The following is a 13,497-nucleotide window of genomic DNA, read 5'->3' on the forward strand; positions in this document are numbered from 1 at the left end:
TCCAGGTCAATTAGACCTTCTGTTACTATTGGGTGTGCTAAATAACATACTAAACTTTTAGGAAAAACGAACAACCAGAAAGGCAATCGTTTTCAAGATGGCATCCATGGTGGTTAAAACGAGCTAAAATGCCTATAAACTGGGTCAAAAAAGATGTCAAAAACATCATTAAAATAAGCTCTGGTTGCAACAGGGGCAAAGTAACAAAGTAAAAACAGATTTGAGTGCATTACTATACCTCACCTCTATCTCACCCCATCCCCAAGCCATCTGACATTATGCTGAACATACGGCTAGACTAAAATCCCCAAAGAAAGTGAGGCGGCATGTTTTCTTCTTCTTTCCAAACCCCAGCTCACCTCGCCGCCTAGCTCCTACCTTCTGGAGCGGAAGGATTAACTCTCTGATCTCGAAAAAACTGCCCACTGCTGCCAAGGCACAACACTTCTAACCCATTTAGACCCGAGGACGCCTCTGTGTTGCCTTATAGCTTTTAACCACTATTTTGAAACCTTTTAGCTGTTGAAAAATAGCAGATATACAAGTTCCTATGAACTGCAATTCTTTTGAGAAATCATGTGAAATGTGGCGCAAATCTTTGAATATATATTATTTCACAGTGAACGTTTTTTAGCTTTTCTTTTTTCGTCTGGGGGGGGGAGGGGGTTCCTGGAACAACATGTTTAGATGGGGGTCAATTACATATCATTCTGGAGGTCCTTGAAGAGGAAAAGGTTCGAGGACCGGTGCACCACTGCACTGATACATTTTGTTTTTTAATTTACTTTGGACAACTGTCAGGATTTGGAAGACCTTCAGTTGAATCTGGTCTCAGCTCTAAACGGGTTAATGGATCAACTGTTTCTGCCATGCGGGCCATGTTTCCTGCTGCTCTCTGTTTGGACTGTGGTGCTATCGGGGTTAAGTTATAAAAAATGTACTTCAATCAATGACTACATAAATATTATGATATAAAAATCACACCCGTGTGAAGTGAGGGGCTCTCTTATCATCGTACAGCATCATGACGTAAAATTGATACTATGCCTATTTTACTATGACGTAAAATTCATCCATTCATTGTTAATGGGAATTTAATGTTTGTGTAAAGCATTATTCATAGTCTGGATCCAGAATCCTGAGTGTGTGGTATAGTTCCAGGCTTAAATAACGTCCATAGCCAATGCGCCAGTGGTTCCCAGAGTGGGGTCCGGGGACCCCCAGGGGTCCTTGAGGGAGTTCCAGGGGGTATACCCAGCTAAATGATAGTTTGGAACCAAATGGACCCTTTATGGGTCTGTAACTCTGAGAGTGTACAAATGGTTCCATGTACTCTCAGAGTTAAACTAACAGTGATTTTACAATATAAATTAGAGGTCCAAAAGATGGAAATGCCATTAACTGGGGGTCCTTGAAATTAAACGGGCTGAGAGTCTCTTCTAGAGCCGTAAAAATATATTTTCAAATGTGGGTCTGCGGGCTCATTAGTCTCAATTTTGGGAACCACTGCTATACGCAGTACATTAATTATGGCTGTTGTATTTTTGAGGGGTGCTAGCCCCTCCTATGTTCAAAACTATTAGTATAGATTTCCGTCCTACACAAACATTAAATTCCCATTGACAATGAATGGAGAATTTTACGTCATAGTGTCTGAGCAAAAAGGCATATATAGTGTCTATTTTACGTCATGGTGATATACGATGAGCGCCCCTCACTTCACACGGGTGTGATTTCATTATTATTTTAACAACTACTTGCAAGTAGCATATTGTAGCTATGGCATTGAATTATAGCCCAACATAACCAATCTAGTACAATATTGCAATGTGTTGCATTGTGACACTCTGAGAGCAAAAGTATGAAATACAGTAGGGCTTAACTGGCTCAACATTGCATTTTGCATTTAGTGAATACAAAAAAAAGCTAATGTTTACAGTGAGTAATATGAATACAGGTGTGCCTTGAGTTTATAACTTGTTTGTTGTGCCTTGGGCACAAGTTGGAAAAACCACGGGGGAGTAAGTCAGGCTATCTCACCTGACTTACCCTACAGTATGCAAAGTATGGCTGTTGTATAATATTATCTTTTCTGCGTACAGTAAGTGTATTTGTAGCTATGGCATTGAATATAGCCACAAAATAACCAATCTACAGTATCTCAACCTGTCTGTTGTTCGAGGGAGGGAGCAAGTGAGGCTATCTCACCTCTCTCTCTCTCTCTCTCTCTCTCTTTGTGGGGAGTGACCATTCTGCAACCTTGCCTTTGATTACAAAGAAGTGGAGGGATGCCGGCCGGTGAAGGCTCACCAAAACACAGCTGTCTTCCTGTTGTCAAAGCTCCAAAAACACGGCGCTATATTTAGAAATGAAAGTATGGAAATCGGCCTAATTTCGCTGCCAGGTGAAATCAAAAGGTTGACCATCACTGACCTATGGGGTACAGCGGGACCTTGTACTGTTCTGTTGGAAGATCCTGGGTGAATATTGAGTGTAGTGTGACATGAACAACAACATTTTATTATGTATAATTCACCGACCTTCCTCATGCATGCTGTGACCGGTTCCTAGATGATTTCCTTCTTTTTTCTTCAAAGCCAAATGTAACTTTGTAGTCATTAGGTAACGTTTATATCTGATTAACAAACAGGAAGAGGAAATGATGTAATGGTACTTCCCTTTTTAGCTTCCCCTTTTCATTGCTACAATATAGACAATTACACACGCACTTGTGCACGCACGCGCGTGCGCACACACACACACACACACACACACACACACACACACACACACACACACACACACTTGCTTACTTACTTGCGTGCGTGCACACACACACACACACACACACACCAGAATATATCAGAATCGCGTGTTTAGTGTATTCTTCTTTTTATTTTGAATTTGCCAATACAGTATGCATATAAGCACATTCTTCAGAATTATGTCAAACTATATGAACTCATTGTGTGCAGACTGTACGCTTGCAGAAGCTGTCTAAATTATTAACATATCTGTGTCTGTCACATGAAGTGTTGTCTCTGTCGGGTGGAAACAGGAATTGTGTTCATGGATGAAAGTGTGTTGGGGTGGGGAGAGAAACCAATATTTCTCCAGTGCATGTCCCGCACCTCTAGACCAGAAAGCACACTGTCTGGGCCAGGCTAGGTGCTATTTTACGAGAAAAAATAAATATGGAGATAACATGTTTCTGCCCAACCGCAACAAAAATAATATTTTCTTATTTTTACATGAAACTGAATGCTATCTCAATGTTTTATTATTTTCATGTTCTTCTCCTCAGGTATTTCAACATGAGGATGAAGAGGGACAGCAGCCTGTTCTCTCCAGATCTCACCGTAGAAGTGTCGGGAGAGGAGGTGCCCTACGACACCTCTCACATTTATACAGGAGAACTCTTTGGTAAGTATTACTATTACAACCCTTGTTATAGTGTGTGTGTGCGTGCGTGCGTCCGTGTGTGTGTGTGTGTGTGTGTGTGTGTGTGTGTGTGCGTGCCTAGGGCTTTAAGCAACTAGTTGACTATTCAACTAGTCGACTACTAAATCCACTAGTCGACCTTGTTGGTACTAGTTGACTAGTTGATAAGAAAAGAAAAGAAAAAAAAAAGGGGGGGGGGGGGTTCCCCGATTTTGTAGGCCTCAAGATCAGGTAGATTACAGTTATAGTCACCTAGAGTATGCAGTTGTACACAGTTTTTAAATGTACAAATATATATATTTTTTTTAGTTAAACAACTAGTCCACTAGTACGCTAGGCAACTAGTAAAAATGACTAGAAGTGAATGCCCTTTTTGCGTGCGTGCTTGTGTGCAGTATTTATCACATTTCACCCTGACATGCACCCTTTCCTTTCCTCTCTCCCCTTCCTGGATAACTTCCCGTCTCCTTTCTCCAACAGAGGTCAGATAAACAGGAAATAAAACGAGCCCATTGTTTATAGCAACAGAGACCTGTGTGCCCATGTTAAGTCCTGGGATCCCATCTTCATCCCCCTGTGTGTCCATGTTAAGTCCTGGGATCCCATCTTCATCCCCCTGTGTGTCCATGTTAAGTCCTGGGATCCCATCTTCATCCCCCTGTGTGTCCATGTTAAGTCCTGAGATCCCATCTTCATCCCCCTGTGTGCCCATGTTAAGTCCTGGGATCCCATCTTCATCCCCCTGTGTGCCCATGTTAAGTCCTGGGATCCCATCTTCATCCCCCTGTGTGTCCATGTTAAGTCCTGGGATCCCATCTTCATCCCCCTGTGTGCCCATGTTAAGTCCTGGGATCCCATCTTCATCCCCCTGTGTGCCCATGTTAAGTCCTGGGATCCCATCTTCATCCCCCTGTGTGCCCTGCATGTTAAGTCCTGGGATCCCATCTTCATCCCCCTGTGTGTCCATGTTAAGTCCTGGGATCCCATCTTCATCCCCCTGTGTGCCCATGTTAAGTCCTGGGATCCCATCTTCATCCCCCTGTGTGCCCATGTTAAGTCCTGGGATCCCATCTTCATCCCCCTGTGTGCCCATGTTAAGTCCTGGGATCCCATCTTCATCTACAGCAACGCTTTTCAACCCTTGTCATACCAAGGTCCATTATTGTCTCCACCAGCTGAAGGCATGGGGAGAGTATGTTTTGCACTCCGTCCGTGTGTCCGTCCGTCTGCGACGCGTACAGCTAATCTCTGGTCCCGGCCGATGCCAAACTGTGCACTCCCTGGATGCAAACGACGAGCCTCTGCCCCAAATTTTCCACAACGGCCTGTTATAGCGCCACAATGAGGCCCATTAGCAAAACACATTTCTGTAAATTACTCATCCACATTTCATCCATACATCTCGCAAATCGGTATACACTATATGTATAGTCATGTTTCCCCATATTCCATCCCCATTGGCTAAGATTGCCTTCCAAAGTTTGCAGGATTGGTCCGTTTTGAACATCGGGAAAACGTTTATACAAAAACAAACAATTATTCTACTTGATAAGCGTTTCATTTTACACTCAAGAGTTAAAGATCAATAAGGGTCCATTTGGTTACCAACTCCATCATTTAACTGGGGACAAGGACCACTGGTGGTCCCTGGACCACTGGTTAAAAGTCACTGCCCTACAGTGTTACTTAATTAGCATTTACATTTACATTACATTTTTAAGATGATCCATGTTTAAAATGTAATATTACTAAGCCATCCTGGCTGAGCGGGTAAAACAGAGTGAATAAAGCAATAGAGGGTATGCGCATGCATGCAGTGAAATGCAAAGTGAGTTTAACGTTGTTTAATGCAATCATATAGGACTTTCTGTTTGCATGTGCTGTCAGTGCCAGAAAGTAGTTTTTTTTTTGCGTTCCTGCAAATGGTACGTTTATCTTTCCCAGAGACCCTCCTCTCTAATTGATAGATCTGCTAAGAAATCTAAGAAACGCAGCCCTAGTTTAATTTACACTCATGGCGATCTGTCTTTTGCAAATTAATTGAATACCTTTTTCTGGCAGATTTGATACTTCAGAATCTTCTATTGAACATAAATTGTTAAAGGACCAATTTGGCAGTAGTAGTAGTCTCTCATTATGCCAGGAGGAGGAGGTGTGTGGAACCCTCAGCGGAATTAACCCCTTCAGGACGGGAACCCCCTTGGGTGTTTTAAGCATATACTTTAGCTATTGAAAAATAGCAGATCTACAAGCGCTACGAGCTTGTAGATCTGCTATATTTTACAAATCGTGGAAATGTGTCGCAAATCTCATAAAGTGTTTCTTGTGTGCTAAATAAAAATAAGATCTGAACAGATCAGCCCTGTACTGAGACGCCTGTTCCAGTTATCGGTAGATCGCACACTATATTACAAAAGCATGGAAGACCTTGCTTATAGTTCCAGTGCCGAAAATGTCTAATCCCAAAGTCCTTAATGACTATCGGCCAGCGTTGCCTTGACAGTGATAATCAGAAGCTTGGAGCAGATTATTTTAAATAACCTCCTTAGTACTGTGCAACATGAAATGGACCGCTTTACATTTTTTTGTAGGTTTCTCTTTCTGCATTTAACACAATGAGACCTCATATTTTGATGAAAAGATGGTATGATATGATATGGGTGTTAAGACCAATATCCTCAGATGGGTGGAGCCCATCCTGGCTGAGCGGGTTAAACAGGGTGAATAAAGCAATAGAGGGTATGTGCATGCATAAAGTGAAATGCAAAGTGAGTTTAACGTTGTTTAATGCAATCGTATAGGACTTTTCTGTTTGCATGTGCTGTCAGTGCCAGAAAGTAGTTATTTTGCGTTCCTGCATAACTTCCTGGTATGATGATGATGTCACGCGCATACCCTCTATATCTCTCCCTATTATGACGTACGGGGGGGCTCCTCCAGGGGGCGTGTTTTCACTGGTATTGCTCACTCTGTACACAAGGAGGAGTGACTCCGATAGATCACACCTGTAATGTTACATTCACCAACGACACAGCTATTCTTGTTCCTTTTGAGGATGATGAGATAAATGGAGGAACAGTGGATCATTTGCTTTTAGGACTAGTGCTAATGCACAGTCAACAGCACAGTCATTGATGGGGACGAGGTAGTGACTGTGGAGGAATGCAAGTGCTTGGGTACAACAATTGACTCCGAGCTGACATGGAATTCCAACGTTAACTTTTTATTTTGTTTCCTGGTACGGCTCATTATCATTGGTTAATTAATAAGAACAAACTCCATGAAATGGATCTTTGTATGTACAGTATCTAGCAAGATAGCTGGGGTACGACTTGAGAGTATGACAGAAATGTATGAGGCGTGGGTGGAGAGCCTTTTCTATTTTACTCTCTGTAGGAGAGCAGCTGTGTAATTTTGTCAATGTATTGTGTATGTATGTGTTGTGAATGTTATGTATCACTTGACTATCATGATGGCTGCTTGGTACAAATTATATTTCCGCAAGGACAATAAAGCATCCATCTATGTATGTATAAGCACATGCTCCCTCCTGTGCAAAGGGCCTTATTGAAACACTAGCAAATATTCCGCCTACTCTGTGACATCTTTTTTTTACTTATCATCTGGCTGGCTGAACCACAGGTGTGCCACATTTGTAATTAATTGAGCAATAAACTGAGCTGCAAAGGGGGCCATCTTTCTAGCACTGAAAAAAGTAAATAAATAAATAAATAAAAAACGGTTCACTCTCAAAATAAAGATGAATGGCCACAGCTCTAGGTTTTATCCCCATCGGATGACACAGCTGGGCAGCGACAAGTCGCCAGTTGCCGGGCAGAAACCTTGTATGTCCGAAATGACTACATACTTTTCAGGAAATGGGGCGGGGGAGGGGGGGGGACCAGATTCCACAAAATGTCTTCTAAATTGAGATTCTGACAGGTTTCTGGACAAAACCTTATGTTTCTATGTGAGTGAGTGGTTACTCAAACTTCTTCATGTCAAGGAGCCCCACAATTATATAATTGTCCGCCAACCCGCTCCAATCTGTTCCAGGGACCCCTCCGGAAGCAAAGATTTGAGTCAAAAACGTTCGCTGTGAAATAATATATTATATATAATAATAAAGCTCGTAGCTTGTAGAATTTTTCAATACCTAAAGTTTAAGATAATAGCTACAGTGGTTAAAAGCTAAGGTGGCACATGCAGAAATGGGTTCATACTTTTCGATGGTTAAATCTTTATAAAACCCACTGACGCACTTACTGGTAACCACTTTCACAAAAATAAAATCTTACTGGCAAAAATAGCCGATCTACAAGCTCATTGGTGAACACATTGGTGAACTTGTAGATCGGCTATTTTGGTACTTTTGTGTAACACTGTAGTATGACAATATGGGACATTTATTTACAAAACAAAATATGGAAACCTCGTATCTCCAATGTATTACTTTGCAGGATTAAAAGTCAACAACAGCAAACATAGCAAATGTACAAGCTGACGCCGTGTCATTTCACGCCGCGTTTTGGGTTTGTAGATCTGCTACTTTTGATGCTTTTTAGTAACACTGTAGGTGTGACACTGTATGTAGGACATTCATTTATGAAAAGATCTGACCGGTCTGAAATGAGTGGTACTGTACTGTACTGTACTGTACTGTACTGTACTGTACTGTACTGTACTGTACTCCTCTCTGGTGTGTGTGTGTGTGTGTGTGTGTGTGTGTGTGTGCGGACGTGCGTGCGCTCGCTCTACTGGCCACTTTAGGTGTTGCAGCACGTATGACGTACGTACACATACATGTACATACGCATACATACACACGTAGCTCCGCATAGGAGTGGCGCTAGCACAACTCAAAGACACAAAGGTGAAATATGGAGATACTACCTGACAACGCCGATGTATTACCCCTTATTTTATACACTCTTCAAACTCAGGATATTTGCAGAAGTATATGGAACTGCAAGTACTGTCATTTTCCAATTTAGGCATTTAGCAGACGCTCTTAATCCAGAGTGACTTACATTAAGCAATAACAAAAAGCATGGCATACATCACATAATATAAAAAGTAGTTAAAACATGCGTAAGCTAAGAACGTAACAGTGGAGTATCTATATCATGAAACTATATAGGTAAACTATACATACTATACTATAATATATTATACATGTGTACTATAAAGTGCTATGACTACATGAAATGCAATTCTAGTGATGTCTACGTAACATGCTATAAGTCTGTTTAAAATACTATCCAAGTCTACACTGAGAGAATAAAGAGAGCCGCTTGTTCTGTGGGTGGGAAAAAAATAAGAATACATCATCGCTGTCGGGAAGGCAGAAACCTCTTAACTCCATATTTAAACTTTGTTTTTGTTTTTAAACTTTTGTTTTGTTTATTTCTTTCGTACATTAACCCATTCTGACCGGGCACCCATTTTGGTGTTGGCCTCATGTTATGCTTTAGCTATTGAAAAATAGCAGATCTACAAGCTCATATCGCGCCACCGAGTGGCGCGATACGAGCTTGTAGGTCTGCTATTTTTGAAAAATTCGAAGAACGACTGACATTTTTAGAATCTAATCTCAGGTCAGAATGGGTTAATCAGACCAGTGTGTGTCCCGTGGAAACCTCGTATGAATCTGATCTCAGGTCAGAATGGGTTAACGCCCTACTTGATCAGCGGCGCACAAAAGCATCGAAACAGCATCTGCTGCTTTTGCCGTTTTTCCCCGAATTTGAATCCTGGAGGACATAATAATATATGAGGTTTTCACCCGACGGAGACGAAATGCATGCTGCTGTTCTGTTGCGCTCGCTTATCTCTGTGGAGGTGGGAACAGACTGCCTCCTAGCAGACTGAACTGGGCCGTTTGCCTCTGGAAAAAGAACACCACCGCCACAGAACCTCTGTAAGATAGCCAGGCAGGACTAGAGGCTTTATGCTTTTTGCTGGGTTGGACCCGGGCCAAGTGATCCCTCAGGAAAAGATCCACGAGACAACAGACAGTCAGAAGCATTTCTTCCTTCTGGAGGAGAAGATAAAACGCAGTTTCCTGTGGCTTCCTCTATCCAGGGCCTGGGAAGACACTTTCCTCGTCACTTCATTCACCAATCTCCCTTTTTTCTAGTAGTAGTAGTAGTTTGTCATCTCATGGCTGCAGATTGTCCCTATAGTCCTACGTTGGAGTTTCTTCCCTTGATTGCCTTCTCCTGGAAACGCTTGCTCTCGTGGGGGAAATAAAACCACAGCATAATGAACACACATTGTTTTGATGTTCCAGGATTTCCATTTCTTCAGTGCTGTGCCCGTGCAGATAAATCTTACGTGGGAGACTTCTTCTTCCAAGGTCCTGTCTCGACTCGTATTGCAGCTTCCCTGAAATTGTACGCCACAGAAATTGTGTAGAAATCATGTAAATGATAACGATATGATAATCATTCCTTTAGACCACAAGCAACATTTCCTTCATTATTCAGGATGCAACTATCGATTATTTTCTTAGTGGTTATTCTATTGTTAGCAATTTTCCATTGATCGAAAAGCAAATTTTTTGTATGTTCAATTATTCTCTTTTTGAATAGGTTATCAAATGTGTTTTTTTATTATAATCAATTACATTTGTTTCATTCAAATGTATATTGTTGCTGTTGAGCAGAAACCTCCTATCTCCATATTTAAAACTGTGTTTTTCCGTAAATTAATGCCCTACTGTATACCTACTGTACTAGATCTGTGGTTTTCTTTTTTGTTGTTGTCAATTTGTTGGTTTTTATTGAGAACAGATTATAAATTGTTACACAAACAATATGAAATATTTTTTTCTTTTATATAAAACAAAAAAAAAGGAAAGAAAAAATACAAAAAGAGAAAAAAAACCCTCAACCTTAAACCTATACTGCTCAGTGACACCGCATATATGTTGCCATAGCACCCGTTTTAACTGCCAGCCGGTGTCCCACATGGACATCTGTCTATGTGTGTGAAGACTGCAAACTGAAAAGTGTACTTGGCAATCAATTTGGCCCACTGGCATAGCCTGATTGGTTGAGGCAGAGGCTGGAAATTGCACAGGTGAAAGGAGTTGACTTCATTAGGCCAACTGGCAGAGCCTGGCCAGAGCCTTTTGTGGTGATTCTGGAGCACCGTGGGTCCGACCGAATTGATACCTGGCACTGCACTCCCTGTGGGGGTGTAGAACGCATGTGTCGAATGTGAAGTCGGTGGGTCAAACGGTTCTCGGGTTACGTGCATTACAACCGTACACACATGTACGCTCGCACGCACTTACGCAGAGACGTGGCACATTTATAGTAGGATTACAATTATTAATATTTTTATTATCATTCATGTGTTCTGTTTAGGTGAAAAGGGCACCCTCACCCACGGCTCGGTGGTCGCCGGGCGCTTTGAGGGCTTCATCCAGACGCATCAGGGCACGTTCTACGTGGAGCCGTCTGAGCGCTACTTCAAAGAGAAGAGCGCTCCCTATCACTCTGTCATCTACCACGAGGACGCCATCAGTGAGTTACAATTGTCTTATTGGAATCATTAATCCATTTAGACCTGAGGACGATTCTACAAATGCCTTCTAAATTCTGACAGTTTTCTGAAAAACCCCATGCTTCTATGTCAGTGGTTTTCAAACATTTTCATGTCAAGGACCCCCAAAAATATATGTAATTGGCCACAGACCCCCATCTGAAAAAGATTTGTTCCCGAGGAACGACGAGCAAAGCCAGAGAATGGATATCAGTGAGACCATTATTCTGAATCGATATAAATGCCTTAAGACGTGTCCAGAAGTTTTCTGCACCCAGCGGTTTCATTTGCTAAGACGTGTACAGGCGTTTTAGGCACCCAGTGGTTAAATTTGCTAAGACATGTACAGACATTTTAGGCAATTTGACGTGTTGGGTAGTTTTGGGTTATCGGTGCAGCCAACATCGCTGACTTCATTTCGCAAGCATGTCCGGCGAGGGCGTGCTGTGATTGGCCATGAAGTCTTCGCTACTTTGACTGGCAATTGAGAATTTGTAAATAATGGCGGGACATTATTAGCTGTTGCTTTCTGTCTGGGTGTTAATTAATAGAGGGTATGCACATGCATAAAGTGAATGGCAAATCGAGTAGCAAAGTGAGTTTAACATCGTTTAACGTAGTTTAATGCAATCATAATATGATTGCATTAACCAGGAAGTTATGCGGAACGCCTACTGAGTTCCAAAAAAACTATTTTCTGTTATGCGGAACGCCTACATGAGTGCCAAAAAACTACTTCCGGGCCTTGACAGCCCATACATCCAAATAGAAGAGTCCAATATTGGATGATGATGTCACATGCATACCCTCTATTAATTAGCGACACATCCATGGCATGCTCAGCACGCCTGCATTTCTCTGGCATGTTGTCCATGCTTTCACATGCACATACATGAGCACATGGTGCGCACAAACACACACACACACACACACACACACACTCACACACACGCACACACGCTCATGTGTTCTGTGTTACAGCACTAATCACCGAAGGAAAAAGAGCGCTGCTCTTGTTGTATCCTAAAAAGTGTTTAGGATAAAAGGTCAGATGGTCAGGCAGATTAATGTCGTTTTTTTCTTTTTTACGGTTTTCTATCAATTGCACCCAAACAATCTGAACTTTGAACATTCAGTAGATTTTCTGTGGCCTGGGGTTTTCTTTTTGTCAGACAAACAACTTTATTTTGGGAAAAAAACACTGACTATGCCATCAGCTCGCATGCTCCTCCGACTGCCTTGATCTTCTCCTCTGCCTTTCTGCTGAAGAACTTGGCCTTGACGATCACTGGCTGCTTGGGCAGCTTACCTTTCCCCAGGACTTTGTAGTAACCAGCGCGGACGGCATCGATGATGGGCGCAGCACCATCCGGCCTGGTGGCGTAGTTGAGCCTAGTCTGCTCGCTCACCAGAGTCCACAACTTGTCCAGGTTGATGGTGGGGCAATGCTTTGTGTTCTTCTTCAAGTGGTAGTGTCTCATACCCACCTTACCAAAGTACCCAGGATGGTATTTATCCATGTTGATCCTGTGGTGATGCATGCCACCAGCATTACCACGACCTCCAGGATGCTTTCGGTGCTTGCCAACGCGACCATGTCCGTGGCTGACGTGCCCTCGGAGTTTCCTGGTCTTGGTCTTCTTGGTAGGCATCTTGGAGGAAAGTTGAAAGAGGCGGTCTGGGGTTTTCTGAATAATTTGGCTCAAACAAGTGCTCTGATTTGCCTGTGGGCTGTAATGTAACGGTCCTATGAAATGGCTCAAAGCTCTATTGCTAGTTGCAGTAGTTAGAACCCGCCGCAGTGGTGTCCGATTAGAACTTAAACCAGGATGAACCTTCTGCCTTACCCTTGAGCAGACCCCTGTTATATATTATCTGACTAAACTATGCTTTGTCACGATGACTTAAGGTGCGTTCAGACTTTAATTTAAATATTCGCCTCGGTTCTCCCGTTTGTGCTGCGCCAGGTCGCTCTGAAAGAATATATATTAAAACATTTCGACACATTTTCATGATTTTTCAAAAATAGCAGATCTACAAGCTCGTAGCGTGGCACTAAGCTAAAGCATAACATAATGCTTAAAAAACCAGAATGGGTTAAGCCAATCAGATCTATCCATATATGGGTTCTACCTAGGGATGAGTATCGTTAGGATTTTTGTGAGTCCGGTACCGATTCCGGTTCTGCTTATCGATTCCGCTTCTTAGCGGTTCCCTATTTTGATTCCAAAATGGTATAAAATAACTTAAATAAGAGGTCAAATGTTGATTTAACACAAAAGCTCAATGTCAATTAAGACATGTATAATGAATAGTGTAACATCCTCTCCTAGGTCAGCCCGGACCAAATATAGGGATTGGCATGCTAGATGTCATATGTCATATAGCCCAACGTCCTAGTCGGATATATTATATATATATATATATATATATATATATATATATATATATTAAAGCCTTATAATTATTATAATACCCGTAAAGGGTCCATTTGGAACTGCTGGT

The 13,497-nt window shown here is 42.0% G+C and overlaps 2 protein-coding genes across 3 annotated transcripts in view; one reads left to right on the forward strand and one right to left on the reverse strand.

The window, feature by feature from the left end:
- adam10a (ADAM metallopeptidase domain 10a) overlaps positions 1-13,497 on the forward strand; it is a 114,960-nt gene that overhangs the window by 50,900 nt on the left and 50,563 nt on the right. For both annotated transcript variants that reach the window (XR_013963797.1, XM_080759326.1), the window contains exons 3-4: positions 3,305-3,423; positions 10,815-10,973. Coding sequence is in view for 1 of the 2 variants with exons in the window: in XM_080759326.1 (XP_080615452.1) it covers positions 3,305-3,423; positions 10,815-10,973 (278 nt within the window). In the remaining variant the exon portion in view is untranslated. The remainder of the gene's footprint in view (positions 1-3,304; positions 3,424-10,814; positions 10,974-13,497) is intronic.
- On the reverse strand, positions 12,150-12,660 carry LOC308313056 (large ribosomal subunit protein uL15-like). Its single transcript, XM_080759939.1, has one exon. The coding sequence runs from the start codon at positions 12,642-12,644 to the stop codon at positions 12,198-12,200; it is 447 nt and encodes a 148-aa protein (XP_080616065.1). The 5' UTR covers positions 12,645-12,660; the 3' UTR covers positions 12,150-12,197.

This window comes from Protomyctophum bolini (genome assembly GCF_963924005.1).
Source record: "Protomyctophum bolini genome assembly, chromosome: 1".
Classification (NCBI taxonomy): Eukaryota; Metazoa; Chordata; class Actinopteri; order Myctophiformes; family Myctophidae; genus Protomyctophum; species Protomyctophum bolini.

Bases quoted from the DNA above. Each gene is read 5' to 3' on its own strand.
- LOC308313056 (XM_080759939.1), bottom strand. From the start codon at position 12,644: ATGCCTACCAAGAAGACCAAGACCAGGAAACTCCGAGGGCACGTCAGC.